We start from the raw sequence: 24,442 nt of genomic DNA on the forward strand, positions 1-24,442 counted from the left end.
ACATAAAGTGTACGTTTGACTTTTCCATAAATAATCGTTAGAAATGAATAAGTCAGGGGCGCCTGGGTGGCTCAGTGGGTTAAAGCCTCTGCCTTCGGCTCAGGTCATGATCCCAAGGTCCTGGGATCGAGCCCCGCATCGGGCTTTCTGCTCAGCAGGGAGCCTGCTTCCCTTCCTCTCTCTCTGGCTGCCTCTCTGCCTATCTGTGATCTCTGTCTGTCAAATAAACAAATAAAAAAAAAAATTGCTGATCCTCTCATTTAAAAAAAAAAAAAAAAAAAAGAAATGAATAAGTCAGTCAGGATTTTTTTTTTTTTTTTTTTTTTTTTTTTTTTTTTTGAGGAAGCTTCAATTTGCCTCACCCAAAAAAGGGCTCACTTTGAACTCCACAGTAATAAAGTTCAATGTTTTATCACTTGGTATATCCAAAGGCTAAATCATGTTTGATTTTAAAAATATTTTCGTAATAATAGGGCCTCAGTGGCTCAGTCGGTAAAGCATGCGATTCTTGATTTCAGCTCAGGTCATGGTCTCAGGGTCAGGAGATTGAGCCCCGTGTTGGGCTCCCCACTTAGCATGGAGTCTGCTTGTCCTTCTCCCTGTGCGCGTGCATGTGCACTCTCACTCTTTCAAACAAGTAAAATAAATAGTAACGATATTCAAGACAGGTCTGCTCTAATACAATTGATTAGTGTGTGGTTGAAAAGTGTTCTCCTGGTATTAGTATTAGTTTATCATCTGTTTCAATAACAAATATAAGATGACTGTGTGCTTGCTATCTAGTTCCCTGTCAACTCATGTCTACTGCTTCTCTCCCCAAAAACTTCTTAAGCATTGCCAAAATTTTCTTTCAAACTATCCTGTCATTTTCCTTGATGTGATGAGTGGTTCCCAAAATATGTCCATGGATCTCTGAGGGTTCCCATGACCCTTTCAGGGAGTCTATAAATAAGCTCGAAACTGTTTCTTCAATGGCAATAAGACAATATTCATTGTGTTACCATTTTCTAATAGCACAAAAGCAACGGTGGGTTTTGGTACCTTCCCATAAATCAAGGGAGTGGCTCCAAACTTCGGGTGGTCACTGTAAGTTCCCGTGCCACACACTTGCAGTAGAAATAAAGTAGCAGTTTCACCTAAAAATCCCTTTGACGAGGGGCGCCCGGGTGGCTCAGTGGGTTAAAGCCTCTGCTTTCCGCTCAGGTCATGATCCCAGGGTCCTGGGATCGAGCCCCACATCGGGCTCTCTGCTCCGCAAGAAGCCTGCTTCCTCCTCTCTCTCTCTCTGCCTGCCTCTCTGCCTAGTTGTGATTTCTCTGTCGAATAAATAAAATATTAAAAAAAAAAATCCCTTTGACGAAGCAGTAAAAGATAATTTTATTCACTCTTGACCTTTTGTTATATATCATTTTAATATTCTATGTAATGAAATGGGAAATATGTTGAAGACATTTTTCTTGCATACCAAAGTGCTAATATTAGGGTTGACTCACAGAAAAAGATGTGTGCATTTGAGGTACAAGCTGGACTAGCTCCTTTTTTCATGAAACACCACTTTTACTTGAAGAATGAATGACAGACAAACTGTAGTTGTTCAGACTTGGTATTTGACAGACACATCTCAAAGTGAAATGTTATCCTGTCACTTCCAGGAAAACAACTAACTGTATTTGTCACTGATGACAAATAGGAGCTTTCATGCAAAAATTAGAATTTTGGAAATGTTGTATCTGCCACTGTGAACTTAACAGCTTTCCGGCGCTTCAGGATCGGTGGTGGTACTAACAGATGTGTGGTGCTGATATTGTATACCAGTGGTGCGAACATCTGCATAACTCACTGATCCAGTATTTTCCACACAACCAGTGTTTGACAGTACAGAATCAAAGATGGGTAAAAAATTCACTTAGAGCGTAAACACAGGCCTGCTTTGTTCTGTTGCACTTTGCAGATACTGCATTTTTCTTTTTCTCTTTTTTTTTTTTTTTTTTTTTACAAATTGAAGGTTTGCCCCAGTCCTTCTGACAAAAATGTCAGTGCCATTCTTCCACAGCATTTGCTCACTTTGTGTCTGTGTCACGTTTTGGTAATTCGCGCAATACTTCAAACCGTTTTATTATTTGTTACAGTGATCTGTGATCAGTGATTTATAATTCACTGGAAGCTCAGACGATAGTTAGCATTTTTTATAGTAAAGTATCTTTTAATTAAGGTGTATGCATTTTTTAGACATAATGCTATTGCACACTTCATAGCAGCATAGTTTAATCATAACTTTAACATGCACTGGGAAACCAAAAATTTCATTTGACTCCCTTTATTGCAGTATTCACTTAATCATGGTCAGGAACCAAATGAACACTATCTCTCCTAGTTATGCCTGTAAACCAGTAGGTATTAATCTAACAGTATAAAAAGTTCATTGATGCAGTTTCAGATACCATTTTGCAACTAACTTTTAATACCTACATTCGTAAGCAGTAATAGCAAATTTTCAATGATATTTTATAATGTAAAAAGATTTCTTGTCACTGACATTGACCACAGAACTTACATTGTACCCTTATTTTCCTAGCATGTCTATGTACCTGACAGGAGGTCAATGCCAGCTGGCCTGACTTTACAGTCTATTAGTCCCCAGAGCCTCCAAGGCAAAACGGTGAGTTCAGTGTTTTTATTTACCATACCATGGGTTATATATGTGCTACACATGATAGCACATATCCGACAGAGCTTCTAAGTTTGAATAAGGGGTTCCTCCCAAAGAAAAACTGTTAACAGCTTTCGTGAAAGAGAAGCTCATCAGAAGAATCTGAGATCATGTAACCATTTCATTGTCAGACTGTATACGTCTCCCTAGATGTCTGAATGCCTAAATATAAGATTATATTTTCAGATTTTATTGTATAAACTGAGTGGGTTTGTTTACTTCATTGAATGTTAATTCCTTTGTTCTTAAAACTGACGTTGGAGTAGTTGATTAGTGGAACAAATCCAGCAGGCGACCATGTGTAGTCACACTACAGGCCTCTTAAGAAGTTTCTGCTGTGAATTTTTATACAGATTAACTACTTTAGAAGGGAAAAAAATGATTTACATATTTATGCAGAGAGAGACTATAAAAATACACGAGGTGTTAGCAAGTACTTACATTATCATTTCATCCTCAGTGTTATGTTCAAATTGGGAAGGAGTTCTATCACCAGGACACTATTATTCTTCACATTAAAGAGAAAGGATGACTTTTCATTGCGTCGTTTAATTTTAATGGCATTCTTTTATCTGTGCTTTAATGTCAGTAGGTAGTCTCAGTTCCAGTGAAGATGTGATTTGAGGATCTAGATAGTTGTTCATCATTTAAAATTGTCCTCCTGAAGGAATCAAAACAAATTCGTGTTCTATGTGTTTTGCAGACATTGTTTTATTTCCTTTTTCATCCTTTATGTGCTTAGATATAAGGAAGATATTCTGGCTTTAAGCTACTGGCAGCTTATTTATTAAAGGTTATAAATATTACTTGATTAAAACTAAAAACTTTTAAATGTAATTTTTACATATTAGATTATTGATCTGACAAAGAAACATATATCATAAGATAATGCTAATAAGTATCATATTATGAATTTTTATCTTCTGTCTTGCTCCCTCTAGTGGATATTTAGGATAAAATTTACTTATTACCTCCTTTTGTGCAGGTCAAAAATGTACCTGTTTTTATTTTGCCTCAAAGTTTAAGTATATAGGAAACTTACTAGAACCTTTTGTCCTTTTAAAAATCTCTTTATCTTTTTAACTCAGCAAATAATAAGCCTGAGTCTCGAGATTCCTTCTTTTCGTCACTCTGAGTCTTAGAATATCTAAAGCCCTTACACAACCCTACCTTCTCTGTGGCAGGACCTCAAGAGCTTGATATGGTGGTCAGAAGACAGACCGCCCCATAGTCCTGAGGTCACCAGATGTGGTTGTCATCAAAGCAAAAGTAGCTCTTCTTTTCCTGTTACGAAATTTCTTCTTTAGGACATACAAAAATATTCTTTGACTCCTTAATGTCTTATCCATGTCGATGGCTCTTTCTAAAGAATCCCATAGTAACTATGGTTTAATTCTGAGATTTTTCTCATCTGAAGGCAATAATTTTTAATATAATTTCATATAACAGTTAAAAATTACTTCTGTCCCTTAAAATTGTTGTATAGAAAAGAAAAAAAGAACAGCAGCAAATGAACAGAATAGAAGAGAGCTCGTGTTAACCCTGTGATATAGGCAAGACAGATCCATCTCAGGAACGTTTTTTGGCGTGGAAGTTTCAAGTGCACACCATAGCCCTCAGGTGATGAGTCGCCCTCTGGCTCTTATGCAGTTTTTAATCATAGCAAAGTTCAGAGAAACACCAAATAATATTTTATGACCTGTAAGACTGCCAACGACCATACCTTATTGCATTTCTAACAAAGAAAAGTATATCAGATTGGCCTGTTAAGGAATTTTATCTGCCTTTGAAAATTTATCTCCCGTAGGGATCATAGTAACCAATCAGGAATCAAAGGTTTTCTGCTTACCCCAGAGTGTGGGAAGAGGGTTTATATACTCATGGAACCTTTCTCTTTGTATAAAATGCTGTCTTTTTTTTTTTTCCTTAAAAAATAAAAACTGATCTTTTGGTCATTTAAAGTATCCTGTGAACCCCCAATAGTGACATTTAATAATGTAACTGGGAAGCAATTAATAGATCCCAGGTACTGAGTTTAATGGTATAAAGATATCATCCATGTTTTACATGAAGTTTAATTCTTTTTATTTACCTTCTGTTCCCTAAAATAGTGTTGGACATGCAGGTATTATTCTGTTGCTGTAAAAGTCTTAGGCGTCGTTTTAGAATATCTTTGAGTAATAATAATTTAATAGCTCTTACTTACAAAACTTTTTGATGGTTTTCTGGCACTGTGCTTTTTTGTACTTAACACTTAATTCTCTCTTGAGTTCTGAAAAAATGCCTGAATATATTGTTGTTTTGCTGTATCTTTTAAGTAACACTGTTCCTTCTGTTTCTCTAGATATCTATGCATTTATGTAGTACCTATCATCAGAGTGCCTAGGCACTATGTTTGATGTCAACCATAACATAACCATGTCATAACTTGCCATGAAATCTTGGTTTAATATCTGTCACTTAAAACAACAATTAATCTGTTTTCCACTGTTTGGATTCTTAAATTGTACTCCTTCAGCCAGAGGAGCTTACGCTGTTGCTAATAAAGCTGAGACGGCAGCAGGCCGAACTGAATAGTGTCCGGGAACACACGTTAGCACAGCTCATGCAGCTGAAACTTGAGGCCCACAGCCCGAAGGTCAGCTATGAAGAGTTTTGTATGTGTCGTCTGCCATTACCACTGATTCTGAGCCACTCATTAATCAGTTTGATCGGTGTTGTTAGTGTCGAGCATGAGCCCATACAATCATTGCAGCGACATTATGATCTCCTATTGACCCTTTGAGAATTCACTTGTTTATACGTTATTAAAGGGACACACGGGTAGGATGAATTTCTTCCTAGCCTTCCAACCCGCTCACGCACCAACTTTTGGTCATGAGATAGGAAATGCAGACAGACTTCAAAACAGTGTTATCATTCGCCGTATACTGTAGCTTTCACATCTGATAAAACATATTGAAAAATGGTGTAATTCCTAGAAAGTAGTAAGTTGAAAATTGATTACACTTGTAATAACACTGCCTTTTAAATATCAGAGATTAAGATATTTCTTTCATTCTTGATTAAAAGAATGAACACACGTAAACATTTCTCAAAGGGTTTAATAGACTCTGGTTATATGAAAAACATCCAAAGAAGTAGTACTATGGTGCAGAAAAGTATTAACATGTAGAACTCCTAACACTGAGTCTGCTAAAGCCATTTGAAGGATTTTTCTGCTTAATATTTTAGCTTCTGTGCATGTCTACTTAATTTCTTACAAAACTAAGTGTAATTTTATAATACGTCATCTGTGTAGTTTACAGGGGAGCATGAATGTGAAAGTTGTGTACTGTGACATAGTAGGTTGGGGTAAACTACCTGTTTTTCTTATTTCAAAATTGACCTTTTCATGAATTCTACACCCTCTTTCTCTATCCCTTTGTTTCTTGATTGATGCCTACTAGAATGAAATTCTTTCACATCATCTTCAAAGGAACACCATATATTTGGATCATCAGGTGGGATTTGTAGAATTTTTTTGCTTATTATACCTAACAGAACCTTTGAAATGTAGTACAGTTTTCCAGGCTACTCCGATATTTTGGTCATTTAAGAGCTAATAGCATGACTTTTACAAGTGACAGAATAAGATTCTTAACAGGGGGAATTCAGAAATACAAAACAAACAACAACAACAAAAAACAAGTAGAAAGGATAGTTATGAGTGTTGGGGCAATGCAGATGCTAGGTCACAGGAAAATTGAGAGCCTGGATTCTCTAAACTTCCGTTTTCTCATCCCAAAACACTCACACTCATTAAGGCTTATCTCCTTTTGGAGTTGACCTAATTAAAGAAATAGGTACCAAGCCGGGAATGTCTTCTAATAAGGCATTCACAGCTTGGTACCTGTGCCTTGTTAGAAGACGGAGAGAGGGGTGGGTGTGGTGTTCTCTGTATTCCCAAAGGGAGATTTAACTATGGATGAGAAGTGTGGTGGTCATTTTTAATTGCATAACTTTGGTCCTTATTTGCCATCTGCTCCTGGTGTTTGGTCTTTGCTAAGCTATATAGAGTCAGTTTTACAGAGGCCTATAGTTCCTCGAATTACCTCAGTGGTAGCAGTGGGCCTGAATGGCAGTTCATGACTAGGGACTGACATTTGCGTATTTTAGTTTTTATAAAACTCTCTCTTAATATTTAATTTTAATTTGATGGGAATTTTTGATATGTTCTTACACATAGGATTTCTTCCAGTGAATGCATTTTTTATCTATATAAATTAAGCTATAACATGTTTTAGTTTGTTTCAAAATGTTGACTTGAATATTTTAGCAAATGGAAGAGGTTACTGTGGAAAATGTTGTAAGACAGATGTTTACATATTTATAGTTGCCTGCTTAAAACAAAATAATAGTGTATTATTTAATTTAGTTATATTTAAAGAGGGATTTTGCATTAGGATAACCCTTTAAAAGATGTTCATTTTTTAATTTTTATAAGAAATATACTTAAGATATTTAAAGTATAAAAAAGTATATTTAAAAAATCCACTTTTCTTTATATTAATGAATTTTAATAGTTTATTTTCCCACAACATGTTTTCATCATGACTTTGTCTATGGGAATGCTTTAGAAATCAGCATTTCATGACTCCAGATTCCAGTCTCCACCCCAGAGACCGGTACTGTTGAAATTTAATCACAGTGTTAAATTGTACACTTTGAAAGCAGTCTGATAAAGACACGTTAGCCAGTGAAATGGTGGAAATAAGTCTTCCCTCAAAATGTGACATTGCCAAAAAGCCTGTGAGATACATGGTAAATAACTTTCATAAAAGCTGCTTTGCCTATAAAGCTAGAGATAGTTCTGAATAATAGTGGGATACTACAAAAATTAGGTGTAAACCACAGTATAACTGTAAGTCTGAAGTTCTGTAGTATCTCTGGAAATAAACCTAGTGGTTCGCTGTGATTTATTACTTACCTCTGTAAATGAAAACTAGAAGTACAGAGACATAAGCCTTTAGAAAATCACAGCACTGACAGCTGGCCCAGTCAGTGCAGGCGACTCTTGATCTCCTGGTCATGAATTCAGACCCCAAGTTGGAGGTAGAGGTCACTTGAATAAACAAATAAACAAAAAAAAAAAACCTAGGAAAATTCAGTAAGTATATGGAAATACTACCATTTGCTAAGGTGATTCTCCTCAGCTCCCTTTCCCAGGTTGAGCTGTCTCTGCCCTTTGCCCAAGTGACGCAGATTCAACTGAAGTTTCTGTTCCCCTTGGTCCTCTCTCAGCACTCTGCCAAGCCTGTGCTGTCGGAAAGGATAATGCTAATAGTCCTATTGGTGGCTTCCAAAAATCTCAATTTTTTACTGATCCTCTCTATTCCCTCTACATGTCAGTAGAGATTTGCCAGTAATTTGCCTTTTTATTTGCCTTTATTTCTTAGATCATGAAATAAAATTATATTGGTCCAATTTTTAAATTTTGTGGTAACAAAAAGAATTATGATAATTATCTGAATGCTTATTTGCACAATTAGAGTAAGATGATTTCTAATGGGAAAAAATGGACCATTTTTAGATATAATTAGACAGTTTATAGAAATAAGGTGGTGGCTTTGCCCAGAAATTCAGATATGCCTAAATAAATATCCTTAAGGTTTCCTAAAGAAAATCCCTCTTTAAATAAATGAAAAAAATTTGTTTTAAATAATTACACTTAATGTAAATGAAATATTTACTTTTGAACCATTCTATATTTTATATCAGTAGTAAGGTTATTACAGAAAAAAATCTTAATAATTTTGAACTTTAATGAAATTTTTTTCATTCGGCTCAAACATTTCCAACTTTTAAAAAAACATTTCCAGCTTTTAATCTTGTTACTGCCAGTAACCTATTGTAGATTACCAAATCTGTTGTTTTTGTTGGCATTATTGGTTGCCTGGTTTATACACTGATTCACCAGTTTTTATATAACTACAAATTGGAAAGTAGATTTTAAAATCTGAAAGTCAGAGGAAAAGGCTCTGGTCACATTTTACACTACGTATCATACGTACCAAATAAACATGTGCTAATTAATACTCACTTTCAGCACCTACTCTCCTGGCTCAAATCATTAGAATAACCTAAGGCCAGCAACAAGATGCATTCTCTCTCCTGCCCTTTGTGAGATAGTCAAAACAAAGTTTTTAATGATTGAAGTTCATGAAAAATAGAGTCACGTATAGTCTCTGAGTTGCTTCAGAGGTAAATTCATTTCTGTTATCACCAGAATGCTTATATTATAACAGATGAGAAATAAAAATGCCTTATCTGAAATTCTGAGTATCTACATGTTACACACAATCAATCCAAAAATCTTGATTTCTGGTCCCTGTAGCTTGACTTCGAATTAACCACCATTTTGAAGATGAGTCTTGTACTGAAGTGTTTTTTTTGTTTGTTTGTTTGTTTTTTTAAAGATTTTTATTTATTTATTTGACAGAGAGAAATCACAAGTAGGCAGAGAGGCAGGCAGAGAGAGAGAGGAGGAAGCAGGCTGTCCACAGAGCAGAGAGCCCGATGTGGGGACTCGATCCCAGAACCCTGGGATCATGACCTGAGCCAAGGCAGAGGCTTTAGCCCACTGAGCCACCCAGGCACCCCTACTGAAGTGTTTTTAACAATAACAAAAGCCATACTAATTATGTGGTAGGATTTTCTTCTGCTTTTTGTTTCATTTTGAAGTATACTATTATCATTTGCTTATGCTTCTACAGCCCAGTTAGTAGACCGTTCACAGTCTACATTTATTAAGACTAGCCTAGGTTTGTCATTATTGTGAATTTTAAGACAGCCTATGAACATAGAGTAGTGCTAACTGGATATACTTTATGTACCTCATTTATTTTTATTTATTTTTATATTTATATTATTTTTATTTTATTTAGAAAATGAGGGGCGCCTGGGTGGCTCAGTGGGTTAAAGCCTCTGCCTTCGGCTCAGGTCATGATCTCAGGGTCCTGGGATCGAGCCCCTCATCGGGCTCTCTGCTTGGCAGGGAGCCTGCTTCCTCCTCTTTCTCCGCCTGCCTCTCTGCCTACTTGTGATCTTTGTCTGTCAAATAAATAAATAAAATATTAAAAAAAAAAAAAAGAAAATGAGTAAGTACATAACTTTTTTGGTCAGTCATGAAGGGAAGATTAATAGCAATGGGGAAATGAGAATGTGTCTGTCCCTTTATCCATTTGCTTTTATCCATTTACCTCACCCCTATTTTAGCTCCTCCCTCCATGTTTCTTTCTTCCTCACATGCTTTTTCTAATTCTCCCTCTTAGTAAAAAGGAGCTGTGAGAAAATTTGGATGGTGTTCCCTTTCTCTTCTTCCTAAAACCTTCCTGCCAGCTTTCCGTGTAGGCCGTGATAACAAAATGAGACGCTAGGAGCTGAAACAGGCAATGAGGAGGTAGGTAGGAATGGACAGAAGACTCGGAGAACTTGGAGCTCTGCTTCACAAGCCTTTTGTAAGCACGCTGCCTCCTTGTGGGTAAACCAAACATGTGGCCCACCCTCTCCACCATCAGCGCTCCGGCTCACCCGACTCTGACTCTATTAACAGCATTCCAGTGGCCAATCTCCTCCTCTAAGAATACTTGCCACAGTAAATGGAGATTGACTTCTGCAGATCTGAGCTTTACTTGCACTGGGACTGCAGCAAGTATTTTTCTCATCTTTCAAATATAAAATTGTATTGTAACATTAAATTGCTTTTACGAATTGCCCTTAAAATTATGGCATTCTGCCTTTACCCCTCTCCCTTTAAGAATCATTATGGTTACTTGTACCAGAAACATTTGCTTTAGAATGGAAAAGGAAGAGACATACCTCCATCAGCCGCATTTGTGTTGGGGGTTGCCTCTTCCCCATGTACTCAAAAGCTCTTTGTGAAAAGAATATTCCTCTGTTCCAATAATTAGTGAAATTGATTTACTTCTACCCAGCTGGAGCTGTGTCCTTGCCGCTAGAACATATTTAAGTTGTTTCCGAATATAGCATCAAAGAGTATATTCTTTACCATCAGATGGCTAAAGGATCTCATTATCTTCAAATTCTCATAGAAAAACTCTAAATTTCTCCTGACAAACCAGTTTGCCATAACAAAAGAATTTTCCAAAATAAAAAGAAAAATACAGCCCACGCGTACCCATGGTATTCTTTGTTGTATAAAAATGTTTAAGAATTCCAAGAATCAATAGCTAAATCTGTCTTATTTTATCAGTACATTTTTTTACGTATCCTCAAATGCTTGTGGGGAAGATAAGAAACTCACTTTATTTTAATACTAACTTTTAAAACACCCTGAAGAGTAAGCTAAACTTTCTAATTTGCAAACGTTTTGTAGTAGCATTGAGATAGCCTTTCAAGAAATGAAACTATGTAGACACAGTCTGACCACTTTTAAACATACTTATGCCAAGAGAAATGTAAAAAGGAACAATTAATAGAATGTATGTCATTGGTACTGAAACCATTCAAGGTAAAAACCCAAGAATACTTTTTTGCATTTTGTTCTTTGTGTGCATGAAAGACAGCCTCCCTATAAGGGAAGAAATGCTAACAAGATGATTGAAAAGATTCTTGATGGCTTTCATTGTTCCTGTCAATTCAGCAACTTCATTCTGTGGAGCTATTAGGCAGGATCCCATTTTCTCTAATATTTCAAGGGGTCTTGGAGCTTCTGTTTTTAGGAATGATTGATAGAGAATGTTTCCAGGGTGAATAGAATAAGCATTTGGCAAAAGCAAGCTAAAGATACTAGAAAAATGAAAATATGTTATTTAACATTTATTAACCCTGCTAGTTACATGATACAGAATATCTGTAATCTGTCCCTTTTTTTTTTTTTAAAGATTTTATTTATTTGTCAGAGAGAGAGAGTACACACAAGCAGGCAGAGAGGAGGAAGCAGGCTCCCTGCCGAGCAAGGAGCCCGACGCGGGACTTGATCCCAGGATCCCAGGATCATGACCCGAGCCGAAGGCAGCGGTTTAACCAACTGAGCCACCCAGGCGTCCCTAATCTGTACCTTTTTGCTGTTTTCACTCATCTCAGCCTTAACTGGGGAAGTTCTCTGGTTTTCTTTTTTGGTTTTGTTTTTTAAGCAGACTCCATGCCCATCAGGGGGCTTGATCTCATGACCCTGAGATCAAGACCTGAACTGAGATTAAGAGTCAGACACTTAACTGACTGAGCCACCAAGGCGCCCCAGAAGTTTTCTGGTTTTCAGTGTTCCCTCCTCTGAGCATTCACCTACACATCATTTTACTAGTTTTCTCTTAGTTACTCTTCATCTTTAGCCCCTGGATTACTCCCAGAAAACAGAGTCTGTGATGTGGGCGTCCTTGATTTGTGCTTGTTCTCAGGAAGTTTATTTTGGGAAGTGATAACAAGGTACAGAAGTAGAGTGAGCAGGGAAGGAGGGAATATATTATCAACTGCCATACACAAGTTGGGCCTCATCTGACTGATACTTGATGAAACACTGCGGAATTGCCCAGCTGAACAGGAGGAGGAGCGCCCATCCTGTACTGGCCGCCATCCTCCTGGCAAGGGTTACCTCTTGAGACTAACTCTCCAGCATACTGAGGTAACGCTTACGTACACGAGCACCCAGTGGGTTCCCATGCACAAAGTGGTTGTTGGCTCAGCAAGAGCGGAAATAAAAGATGGGCTAATAGGATGTAGAGAAGGGCACAAAAGGTATCCAAAACACATCACTGCCTTTCCAGTTACGTGTTTCTAGTTGCTCATAGAAATCTGCACTTGGACAGTCTGCCTTCAGTACAGTCCCAGCGTGTCCAAAATTTGGATTGTCATCTTATCCTTCAGTTCCCTGACCAAAAAACTAAAAGCAAAAATAGTTCAAAATATTGTTCACCTTTAACATCATTGGTGTAACATTTATTGAGCTGCTCATCCTTGGGGAAGAGCTCCCTGGCTTTGAGAAGGGTCAGGACCTTTATTTTAGTTATTGCCTTAGATTTAGAACTCAAAGTGGTTTAAGCCCTCAAGGGAAAAGAAAAAAGAGAGACCCAGTCTTCTCTTCCAGCTATGGGTAGGAGAACCTGACAACAGTTTTGGATGGTCTGATTGCCTAGACGATGAAAAGAAAAACCAATGGCAGCCTACCTAGAAGGCTCTAAAATATGACCGTCCTGTTCTGCCACTCTAAGGGTAGAAATTATACACATGTATAAAAAAATGGAAGAATTAAATCAGAAAGCTTCTTGGAGTTACAGTATGTTCTCCTACTGTTTTATCTCCCAACACCATCACAATTAAAGTTTAAAATAGCATGAAACCTTGATGGAGCGCCTGGGTGTCTCTGCCTTCAGCTCAGGTCACGATCTTAGGTCCCGGGATCGAGCCTCACATTTGGGCTCTCTGCTCAGCGGGGAGCCTGCTTCCCCCCTCTTTTTGCCTGGCTCCCTGCCTTCTTGTGATCAGTCCGTCAAATAAATAAAATATTTTTTTAAATACCATGAAACTTGAATTTAAAGTCCTTTAAGAACATTTATTGAAAACAGGAAAATCATGACGTTCTGTAGAACTATCTGAACAGGTATTTTATCTGAATACGTAATACCTGCATGGTGTTTATTCAGGATATTAGAGGCCATCATAACACCCTATAGGTACTAATAAGCTCCTTATTACCATTTATAAAATTTTGGCCATATTAAAAGCACCTGCCACTCTATGTCTTTCAGCTAACTCCAGAAATTTCACCAACCTTTTACTACAAAATAAGGTCTCTTTTCGATTTGTCATTCAAACCCTCACTCCTCTACCACCACCACCCCAACCTGTGAAACACTTCCTCCCCTAGAGCCCCTTTTCTTCAGCCAGCAGCTCACTGTTTCTCAGTACTGCTTTAAAAGCAATCCCATTCTCTACATCATGCATCTGCCCAGTCAGTACCTGTTCGTCCAGAGCATAAGTAACACTGCAGTTTCCAGAGCACTGTCATGTACAGTATCCCACCCGGGCTGCTTATATACGCATATTCTGTAGCATGTGGGCCAGTTGAATTTGTTCCCATAAGTCGGGATTAATGCTTTGCCCCAAAGCACATAGCTAGGTTGAGTACATTGTATTAAGGAATTTTCTTTCCTTTTTATCTAAATCTGCTTGCGTTCCTTCAAAATTAATGGAGTTGTTCTTAACATTTTCCTACCTAACAAGATGACGAAATGAAAACAATTTCCCCACCCCTCCTAAATGCACAATATTTATATAGTTCTATTTTGTATTTACCAAAGCAGATATTTTTGTAGCCCAAAGACTAGCTTTTTTCTTTCTTTCTCATTTTTATTAATTTTTTCAGAATGTTCATTCAGCAAAGATTTATGGAGCTCAGTGTGTAAGGCAGGAAGTTAACTATAAATTCTATAGAGTTACTATAGTTTTTTTTTTACTATAAATTCTATAAAGTAGAATTCTTTAATTATTTTCAAAGCCCAGGAAGGGAATAAAGTTGAGCATAAAGGCCAAAATCATTTTTAAGATTAACTAGGATTTTGATCCTAAAGCTGATAAATCTTTAAATTAATGGTAGGAAATCTGCTATTCAGTGCCAGTTGTAACTCAGAATACAATTCCTATTAATAAAACCCAGGTCCTTGTGTCTAGAAGATATTTTAACTTTGAGTTAAAGCGCGAATATATTTTAGAGCAGATTTACCCACAGCCAAAACAAATAACCTTTTTTACTAACAGAGATACCAGATTTTCACTCTTAGAATGTTTGTCCCTTTAAAATGATGGGGCACCTGGGTGACTCAGTCCGTTAAGTGTCTGACTTCAGCTCAGATCATGATTCCCAGGATCCTGGGATTGAGCCCCTGCACCCTGAATCGGGCTCCCTGCTCAGCAGGGAGTCTGCTTCTCCTTCTCCCTCTGTCCCTTCCCCCCTACTCCTTTTCTCTCTTGCTCTCTCTCCCTCAAATCTTTTTTAAAAATTAAAAATGGTATCGTTAAAATACATGCAAAGAAGAGAAAAATACAACTGTATTAAACATCATACACACAATAATACATTTTTACAAAGTGGATTTTGAGTTCTTTTACTGTTTTTGGCTGCCTGTGAATCCTAGGAATAAAAATGGTAGTAGCATCAGATAATAATGTATTCCCTGAAGCTGAAGAAACAGTGGTTAAGAATGAGTCACTAGGGACGCCTGGGTGGCTCGGTTGTTAGGCTCCTGCTTTCGGTTCGGGTCATGGTCCCAGGGTCCTGGAATCAAGCCCTGCATTGGGCTCCCTGCTTGACGGGAAGCCTGCTTCTCCCTCTCCTACTCCACCTGCTTGTGTTCCCTCCCTGACTGTCTCTCTCTGTCAAATAAATAAATAATTTTTTTTAAAGTAAAAGAATGAGTCATAAAATCCTCTTAGTATAGTGGATATTTGATATGTAACTTTGCTTTTTTATAGAGCATTAAAATGTCACCTTGGTTCATAAAAAATGAAAAGAAAAAAAAAGAATGGGTCATTAAATAAGGAAAATAGTTTAAGCCACCAAAGCAAAAATCAGATCTGTAAAGTTTATCCTATAGCCAAAAGGATTTTAATTAAAAAAATAAATAAATAACTTAAAGGACCCTTGGTAAAAAAGGGTGAAACTTACTGTGAATAAATTATATAACTAAATTATTTAGAAAGACATTACCTGAGACCTTCAAAGTTTTCTTCAAAATATACCAGAGGTATATATATCTCAAAGTGGGTGCTCTAAAAATCCAGCAGTAAGTGATGTTGTGAGTACAGAGATTACCCTCCTTTTTTCCTGCTGGGCTCGGGGTATTTTTATAATGTTTCTCAATAAGTGGGCCTTATAATCGGTGATCCTGAAACCAATACTTACTGTATCATCCAGTTTAGAAATGCTTCTGCTTTTTCCCGTAAGGGAGTGTCAGGTATGTTTGACTCCTATGTTAGTGTCCCAATTTGTTGTTCCTTTTTTGTTTTTGTTTTTTTAATCCATCTTTCTCCCTTGGAAAAGAAAAAGAGAAAATATTATATTGTCTAGCTGCATCTTTTAAGTACCATTGATTCTTCTGAATATATAATAGTAGTAATACTTTCCCAAAGCTTTACTTTTAGAAAGCCTATATAGCATGGACAGTTTATTCAGATTGCTTTATGATTTTCACAGTAATAGACCTCCAGCCCCATCAGTTATAAAGAGACTTATTTACATTCCTCTATTTAAAAAGTCACTTCAAATTTCCCTGCTCCCTGTTAAACAATGAATAGTTTCAATAGGTAGTCATACCCTTCAATCTCAGGTTCTTGGACTTTCAGATGTTCCTGGAGTGAGAGTGGAAGGCATTTACATTGTCATTATCTAAATGACCTGTTTATAAAGACCCCTGCATTCCTCAAAGCTTCACCCTAGGCATGTCAAATTCTTTAGCATTTTAGTCTTGCCACACTTCTTAAGAGTTTATTGATCTAGACGCAGGAGGACATTCTTGAGAAATGAATTCTTCAGTGATTAGGCCATCAGGGGTTTTTGCTATTGTTAAGACAGATTCTCAACTTAAAAATTCTTTTCCTAAGAAGTCATTAAGAACTCGGGAAAAGTCCATTTTCCATTTAAATGGAAAATGACAGCACAGAAATGAGTCTTCTCATTGGTTATCAGGACAAAAGCTCTGTGGGGTACAAAGGAGTCATCCAGACTGCCTGCTCCAAAAAAGGAGGAAGCTGTTAGCACAGCATTCAGACTCAAACTCAATTACAAGACAGAGCTTGAACAAATGTTTTCCCCTTCTGGGAATAAGATCCAGATCAGGGAAAAAAATTACACTGAATTTACTTGTCTAGAATTTCTAAGCCTGCTATCTAATATCATAGCCACTGGCCATATGTAACTACTTAAATTTACATTTAAAATAGTTACATTTTTATAAAAATAAAATTCTTTTCCCCAGTCATACTAGCCACATTTAAAGGGCTGAAGAGTCACATGGCTACAATATTGGACTACACCAATATAGAACATTTTCATCATCGGAAAGTTCTATCAGACAACAGAACACAATTCTAGACAATTTATTATATAAACTTTTAAAGACCAATTAAGCCACTACATAACCACTTCTTATATTTAAAGGAGGATTCAAGAATTAATCTCCTCTAAGGATAAATTATATGAATGACTGTCTTGACTATGCTCACTGCTAATCTTTCTCTTTCCTGTCATTTACCCCAAAATTATTCAGGAGCATTTATCTCATGAGTTAGAATATCCTGTTCCTTCTGCATTAGTAGCTCATCTAATTTCCAAGATAAAGACTTTGAAACTTGTATTTAGGAGTTGCTAAATAAATAGGACAACTGGCAGTAGGATTCTTGACATCGCAGGTCCCCCATGACTCTGATGAGTCCACCAATATTATTAATAATGAGAGTCAGTTGATTTTTTTAAGGGGGTTTAATATCTTAATGTTTTATCTCATATAAAGATAGTTGTTTTAATGTAGATGTAATACTTGCATTTAGATAATTAGTTTGGAATTTTTCATCTTTTGGTATTTGTGCAGATAACTTGATTAACATTTAGTACCGACTCATCAAGACCTTGAAAAAGTCTTTATTGGGGGACAGTTGAATTAGTCCTGAATTACTTGAGCTAGTGCCAAGATGGGACCATGGTTATGAAGCCTGATTTCCTGTCAGAACTATCAGTGGACCTCCTTCAGAAAGACAGAAAGCAAGTATAATTCTTAGGGCTCTTCTTTCCCTAATCCCCAGTTAGAATTGCCAGAGCCCAGCCCTTGATACCGTGTTAAATGTCCATAGGTGATTTTTTTTTCTTTTCCATCAGGTTTGAGAACTATTGAGGTAAATATATTTATCCCAAGAAACACCAAAGACGTAAAGCATAGTTTTTCTGAAATAAGAACACTGTCTTAGTGCTCTCTAACCTTTCTCGTGTATGGCACACATAGAAAGTGACAGTATTTATACAGCACCTTGGAGGGAACTGGAGGAGGTGCTGTCAGGAGCATGTTAGGCCCACTGAGGACTGAGGTGGTCCCTATCTGCATACACCTGTATTCCATTCCCTGCCCACAGGTGTCAGTTGGGAAGTTCTGTTCAAGATCCTAGAAAGTATGACATAGTTACATATGATTGTATTGAGAAGGTTTTTTGGTGCTGGGTTTTTTGTTTGTTTGTTTTGTTTTGTTGTTTTTGTGTGTGTGTTTTTTTTTTTCTTCTCTGTGACTCCTGAACTTTCAGGCTTGTTTCCTTCCCCAAATTAGGGAAGTTCTCTGCTGTAATTTGCTCCAATATACCTTCTGCCCCTCTCTCTTTCTTCTTCTTCGGGGATTCCCAATTATTCTAATACTGTTTCGTCTTAAGGTATCACTTATCTCTTGAATTCTCCCCTCGTAATCCAGTGGTTGTTTATCTCTCTTTTTCTCAGCTTCTTTATTTTCCATCATTTGGTCTTCTATATCACTAATTCTCTCTTCTGCCTCATTTATCCTAGCAGTAAGAGCCTCCATTTTCTATTGCAAGTGATGGGTTTTTAAGTCAAGATATTTCCGATAGTAACATCAAAGGATACTTTATGTTCATATTAGCCCAGCATCCCTCAAAACTGAGAGAGTCTGGAATTTAGTACCAGACTTTCTAGATAGTTTTTCTAAACATTTGGACTTAAAAGCTTAAGTAAAAATATGTGGTTTTGTTGTAAACAAATACATCGACATTACCTAAGTGTATTTCCAAGACATTTCCACTTACGTTTTATTACTATAAAATGGTGAGTCTTATTAATAGTTTTATAATTTATCATAATTACCTGAAACCTAAACTTATATTACCTATCACTTCAAAGGGAATTGAAGTATTTGGAAGTGAAGCATTGAACTCATTTTCAAGTGAATCCCTGAACATCTTCCATGTACTAATCAGTCTTTCTCTTACTCTGATTCTCTAAAACAAAAGACATCAGCTGTTAACACCACTAACTTAATACCATCTAGGATCCTTGTATTCAAATCAGAAGAGAATTACTGGATTTTTTTTTTTTTTTGAACTTGAGCATGAAATTACAACTTGCTCATTGTATTATGCATTATGTATTTTTTTATGTCATTATTTACTATTTAACTGAAAAGCTATCATAATGTTTACATAACCAAAGTCAGATGTAATATGCTGTTTTGGTGTAAGTTCTAGAAACAAGTTAGTTTCAGGGCACCTAGTTGGCTCAGTCAGTTAAGCATCTGCCCTCAGCTAAGGTCATGATCCTGGGTCCTGGGATCGGGCTACCTGCTCAGTGGGAAGCATGTTTCTCCCTCTCCTGCTCCTTGTGCTTGTGTGTATGTCTCTTTCTGTCAAATAAATCAACAAATAAGATCTTTAATAAAAAAGAAGCTAGTTTCCAAATATTAAATACAGAATTTTTTTTTTTTTTAAAGATTTATTTATTTGACAGATAGAGATTACAAGTAGGCAGAGAGGCAGGCAGAGAGAGAGGAGGAAGCAGGCTCCCTGTGGAGCAGAGAGCCCGATGCGGGGCTCGATCCCAGCACCCCGGGATCATGACCTGAGCTGAAGGCAGAGGCTTTAACCCGCTGAGCCACCCAGGCGCCCCTAAATACAGAATATTTGAGGGGTATTTTAGTGAAAGGGACTGCTAGCCTGTTTCTAGAATATATTTGGAGATAAAGCAGATCCACTATTTCCAATTCAATAAATCTGGAAACAGTGAATATTCAGTCAGATCAGCGAAATTGTTAAATAGGGACCAAACTCATTGTATGGGCTCTTGATGATTGCATTCAGGTTCCAGCTGTCACACACCACATGCAAAGAGAGAGCCACCACACACAGGAACACTCCCTTTCAAATTATGAACAGCCCACTGGTTAGTTGTCCTAACAGCTCTTGGTTAGGTAGGTGTATTGCCCTCAGAAAATCCGAAATGATCCCACTGCTTCTATCTTTCCATGGATAGTCTTACCCCATCTCTTGAGTTTATGGGATCATTATTAGTAAAATGGAATCCCATGAAGTATATGAGCTGAAGAACAGGCACTGTTACCAAATTATGTTTTACTTTAACACTATGAAAACATCATAGTTCTGGCAAAGGAATTTTTAGACCATCCTGTCACTTTGGTATTTTAATGACATCAAAGATTCTCAAATTGTTCATTCGAATTATCTGGGAATCAGGATATCTATATTCTTTTCAAGTTCCTCAAGTGGTATGTATGTGGGTTAAGAATCCTGGTCTAAACTTGAATTTTGATTTCTCAAGTAATAATAAAAAGGGTAGAAACGGTATTACAGGTAGTTATGTATTTACAAATGTGTTGGGTAGCTTACTTTTTTAAATTAGTTAACATTTTTTCTAATAAATTTCTGATATGGATACAGATTCCTAAGACAGAATAAAGGTTTATAAGAATTCTTCTAGATCAGGGGCGCCTGGGTGGCTCAGTGGGTTAAAGCCTCTGCCTTCGGCTCAGGTCATGATCTCAGGGTCCTGGGATCGAGTCCCACATCCGGCTCTCTGCTCAGCGGGGAGCCTGCTTCTCCCTCTCTCTCTGCCTGCCTCTCTTGTGATTTCTCTTTGTCAAATAAATAAATAAGATCTTAAAAAAAAAAAAAAAGAATTCTTCTATATCAGGACCTTACTACACCAGACAAATCTAGTAGGTTTCTTCCCACCTTAATTCCCAGCCTTGAACATGATATGAATACATGGTGCTAAGATTTTTCTTAGCTTTGCATCACCAAAGAGTATTTGCCAGAGGAAATAATTATTTAACTAATTTTGTTTATTTCATGTTTATATATTTTTATCCTTGACTCTTTTTTTTTTTTTTTTAAGATTTTATTTATTTGACAGATCACAAGTAGGCAGAGAGAGAGGAAGGGAAGCAGGCTCCCTGCTGAGCAGGGAGCCCAATGCGGGACTCGATCCCAGGACCCTGAGATCATGACCTGAGCCGAAGGCAGCGGCTTAACCCACTGAGCCACCCAGGCGCCCTATCCTTGACTCTTTAGTAATGTTTTGTTAATTAGAAAATCAGTATCTACTCTTGGGAAAACTTGGGATATAGATAAAAGTATAGAGAAAGAAAAAAATAATCCACAGTTCCACAATTCAGAATAATTGATGCTAACATTTTTATTCCTTTGGAGTACTAAATTGTCAGTTTCTAGAGATGACTTCTAATTTTAATACTCTAGGATTTGATACGTATGAAGTTTTTCATAATGAAAAATAGTCAATTTCTGAAATGATCTCTGAAACACTCTGCAGTTTTTATAATTTAAACACTATTTTTGCTTTTAGTTTTTCTGTTCCTAAGTTAGGTTCTTCTTGCCAAAAACCCTTCTCAGTGTCTGAATATTTAATAAGCTTTGACGTGTAAATCAAACAGACATTTTTAAATCACAAATATGGTATCCCTTGATAGATGTGCATATTTACCCTCTCAAAGTAGTCCACAAAATAAGTCAGGCTTGATTACCCTTCTGTAGAAACCATATTGTCCCTTCAAGGAAATTTGCCAGCCTTAGAATATGAACATTTGTCCTTAATCTGTACTATATTAAAGCACCACTTGGAGGTGTGAGCCGTATAGACCTAGCCATTTGGCACAAGGTCTGACCAGTAGTGCCAGGTTTCCAAGACTTGATGGGCAATTTCAATTTGACCTTGAGTATCATTTACATTTGGATACTCTTTGATCTCTGTTACTTCTTAAAACATTCATGCTCCTGACCTTCACCCAATGCAAAAATATTTGAGTCCAGTATTATTTTGACTATTCCATGTTATGCTATTGGAAAAATAGTAATGATGAGATTGCTTTGAAAATTAAAATTTAAAGTGGATAGGGACTTAAGCTTACTGTGTTATATAAAGTGTGTATCAGTATAGTCAAATGAGTAAGACAAACAAAAAGCAGTTGTACTTAATCCAAGATCTACATTTGACTAAGATAACTAACATTCCCTTAAAACATAGAAGGCACATGAAAGCATAAAGAGGTCTTAAATTCCCAGGATAAAAATTTTTTTCTCCATAGAAGGCACATGAAAGCATAAAGAGGTCTTAAATTCCCAGGATAAAAATTTTTTTCTCCTAAAGTAAATTTACATCTGTAGTTGTCTATTTTTATAAGTTACTTTCCAACACTGTAAAAAAATTGCCCTGAACTGCATATCAACACATCTGTTTCTTGTGTACATGAAATGTCACCTATAAATGCCTTAGTCCCTTACTAGATAGCATTGCAGAGGAGAAAAAGAAGTTTATATTTAAATGATATGCAGATGTTGAGATCTTAAAATAAATTATTTTTTTAATAAATTATTTAGGTTGAATAAAACTTTAAAAAAAAATTAAACCAGTCACCAGTTTCTAATTTGACCATCAAAACATTTTATTGATGTGAAATATTTGTAACTAGGCTGAAAATAAAATTGTCTAGATGTACACTTTTCAGGATTTATCTTTTACTTACATTATGCATCTATTAGTCTCAAGATTAGTAAACTTTTATTGTAGATTTAATGGAATCAGTAAAGTAGCATTTGTTAACTGTAATAAAATGCTTATTTTCTATAATTTGCAGGGTGAAAATCATGTCAAGTACATGTTGCACATTGCAATTATAAACAAACTTGTTTGCTTAAATGGTACAACATCATTGGCCTTTTACTCTGTGTATATTATGATGATTCTCTTTTGAATGCTTTATCTCTTGAGTCCAGAAACTCCTAAAACAAATATTTTTCTAGAGGCAGTAATTAAGTACAACATTAGCTGGAAATGTGAAACATCGTTTCAGCCTTTTTAGGAACCAGGGAGATACATCAAGTCTTTGCTCAATAAATTTTAGTTTGCATGTCCTTGAAGTAATTCTGCATGTTGTGTTATACTGTAAGAAGATCCAAAGCAGAGTGTGTACAGATGTCTATCAAAATTAACCTTAGTGAAATATGTGATTATCTAAATGACAAGATATACTGAGTATTATAAAATTTTAATACAAAAAAACTAATATTTTTCTGATCAGTTACACAAAGAACTGAGTATCGTTTTAAGCTATTTTACTAAATAAGTAATCAATTAAGTGATACTGTTTTCTCCTTTTAAGTAGGTTTTCATCCTATAATTTATTCTTTGAATAAGGCATGATGCTTTATCATCTATCCTAGCATGTGTAAGAATATTCATCCACTATATTCATTATATTTATAAAGTAAAACCTAGTTGCAGCAATATTGCAATTAGTAAGCTTTTCTATAACCTGGGAAGTATTTTACAGCATTTAATACTTGCTTGAAATGGTTTATATAAGTTAAAATCTGTACAACCTTGGGGTAAAATGTAAACAACTGCACTATTAGGAAGATATTAAAGTAGAGGCTATATTTACAGTGTCGTCTTTCAAATCTAGCTGTGCTGTAAACTGATGTTTGCTGTATGCTCCTCCTGATTTGAAATAGATGAAAGAAAATGAACCTATTATCACCATGGTTCACACAATGATTGAGAACTCGGCGCTAAGACCCCAACTGTACCAGCAAGTAAGGTCTCGGACAGTGAATGATACTGCTTTATCATCTGCAAAATCCCTCAGTGACAGTTTTGGTTTACCCCCAGAGTTACTCATAACATTAGTGTTTTCTTATTTCATTTTTTTGTTTCTGTCTATTTGGAAAAATGCAATTCATCCATGCTTCTTAAGATGCTGCAGTATTCTTAGCATGGCTTTGCTGAACATTTTGCTGTTGAATATTAAGTGTGCCATTTTCCTGAAGTTTTTGTGCAGAGTATTTGATTGATATGTACTTGGAGGTCTGCAGTACATTTGCAAAATTTTTACTAGATTGCCATTAATTTCGGTTAACTCTAAAAGCCTTAGAACTGATTTCTAGGGAAAAGTTTTAAAAAATCTTTTCTTCCTTTTAGGGACAGCCCCCATCCCACCCTACCCCACCCCACTCTTAGGAATAGATAATATTTGTATGGGAGTTATTGAAATCTAGTTTCTATACTGTGGTATAGTAAGACCTAAAGAGAGCTACTTCTTGACATACTGGGAATATCTTCTCCCTGTATTCTTATCTGTCATTTTTGTGCTATCATATACATCATCTTACCTCATTCTTTTCCCTGACTCAAAATAGATGCCATGGAGCTGGCTGGCTTTAATTTAGGACCTTCGTAATCTGCAGATCTGCAAAAGAAGTCATTTTATACATTCCTATCCAGCTTTTGGTTTTTTGGGTTTTTTTTTTTTTGTATTTCATAGTCTAAATGTTTTTAGCTCTGTGTTTTGCAACATCAGCTTCTTCCACTTCAACACCTTCAAATTACTGTGGCCTATGACCTGTTACAATACTCTAAAACTCATACAGAAGAAGAAAAATTAACTAACATGAAAAATGAATGTATTTTGATTAAAATACAAAAAAGCACCTAGTAAAACAAAGCACCTTGAACTCTCTGGCTTTCCAGGCCTCTGGTTTGCTTTAGTCCTCTTGGGATCAGCATCACTGATGGTCCGTACAGTGATTGGTAGGACTGTGAGGGGACTCTTATTTCTGAGCAAAGCTTTCTATCAATAAAGAAATGAAGTGTTAAATATTTAAAGTTAAACAGCTTTACTTTTCAAAGGAAAATGAAATCTTTGTATTTTTAAAGTAACC

The 24,442-nt window shown here is 36.4% G+C and overlaps 1 protein-coding gene across 15 annotated transcripts in view; it reads left to right on the forward strand.

Annotated features, from left to right (window-relative positions):
• Nucleotides 1–24,442, forward strand: part of PLEKHA5 (pleckstrin homology domain containing A5) — a 238,784-nt gene that overhangs the window by 171,003 nt on the left and 43,339 nt on the right. For 9 of the 15 annotated variants that reach the window (XM_046011536.1, XM_046011537.1, XM_046011539.1 and 6 more), the window contains 4 exons: nucleotides 2,576–2,659; nucleotides 5,229–5,348; nucleotides 6,160–6,213; nucleotides 23,237–23,317. In XM_046011536.1, coding sequence (XP_045867492.1) covers nucleotides 2,576–2,659; nucleotides 5,229–5,348; nucleotides 6,160–6,213; nucleotides 23,237–23,317 — 339 coding nt within the window. Of the gene's footprint in view, nucleotides 1–2,575; nucleotides 2,660–5,228; nucleotides 5,349–6,159; nucleotides 6,214–23,187; nucleotides 23,318–24,442 lie in introns of those variants that run through there. The other 6 variants (XM_046011545.1, XM_046011547.1, XM_046011546.1 and 3 more) reach the window with 2 other exon arrangements.

The sequence above is a fragment of the Meles meles genome, chromosome 7 (genome assembly GCF_922984935.1).
Source record: "Meles meles chromosome 7, mMelMel3.1 paternal haplotype, whole genome shotgun sequence".
NCBI classification, from domain to species: domain Eukaryota; kingdom Metazoa; phylum Chordata; class Mammalia; order Carnivora; family Mustelidae; genus Meles; species Meles meles.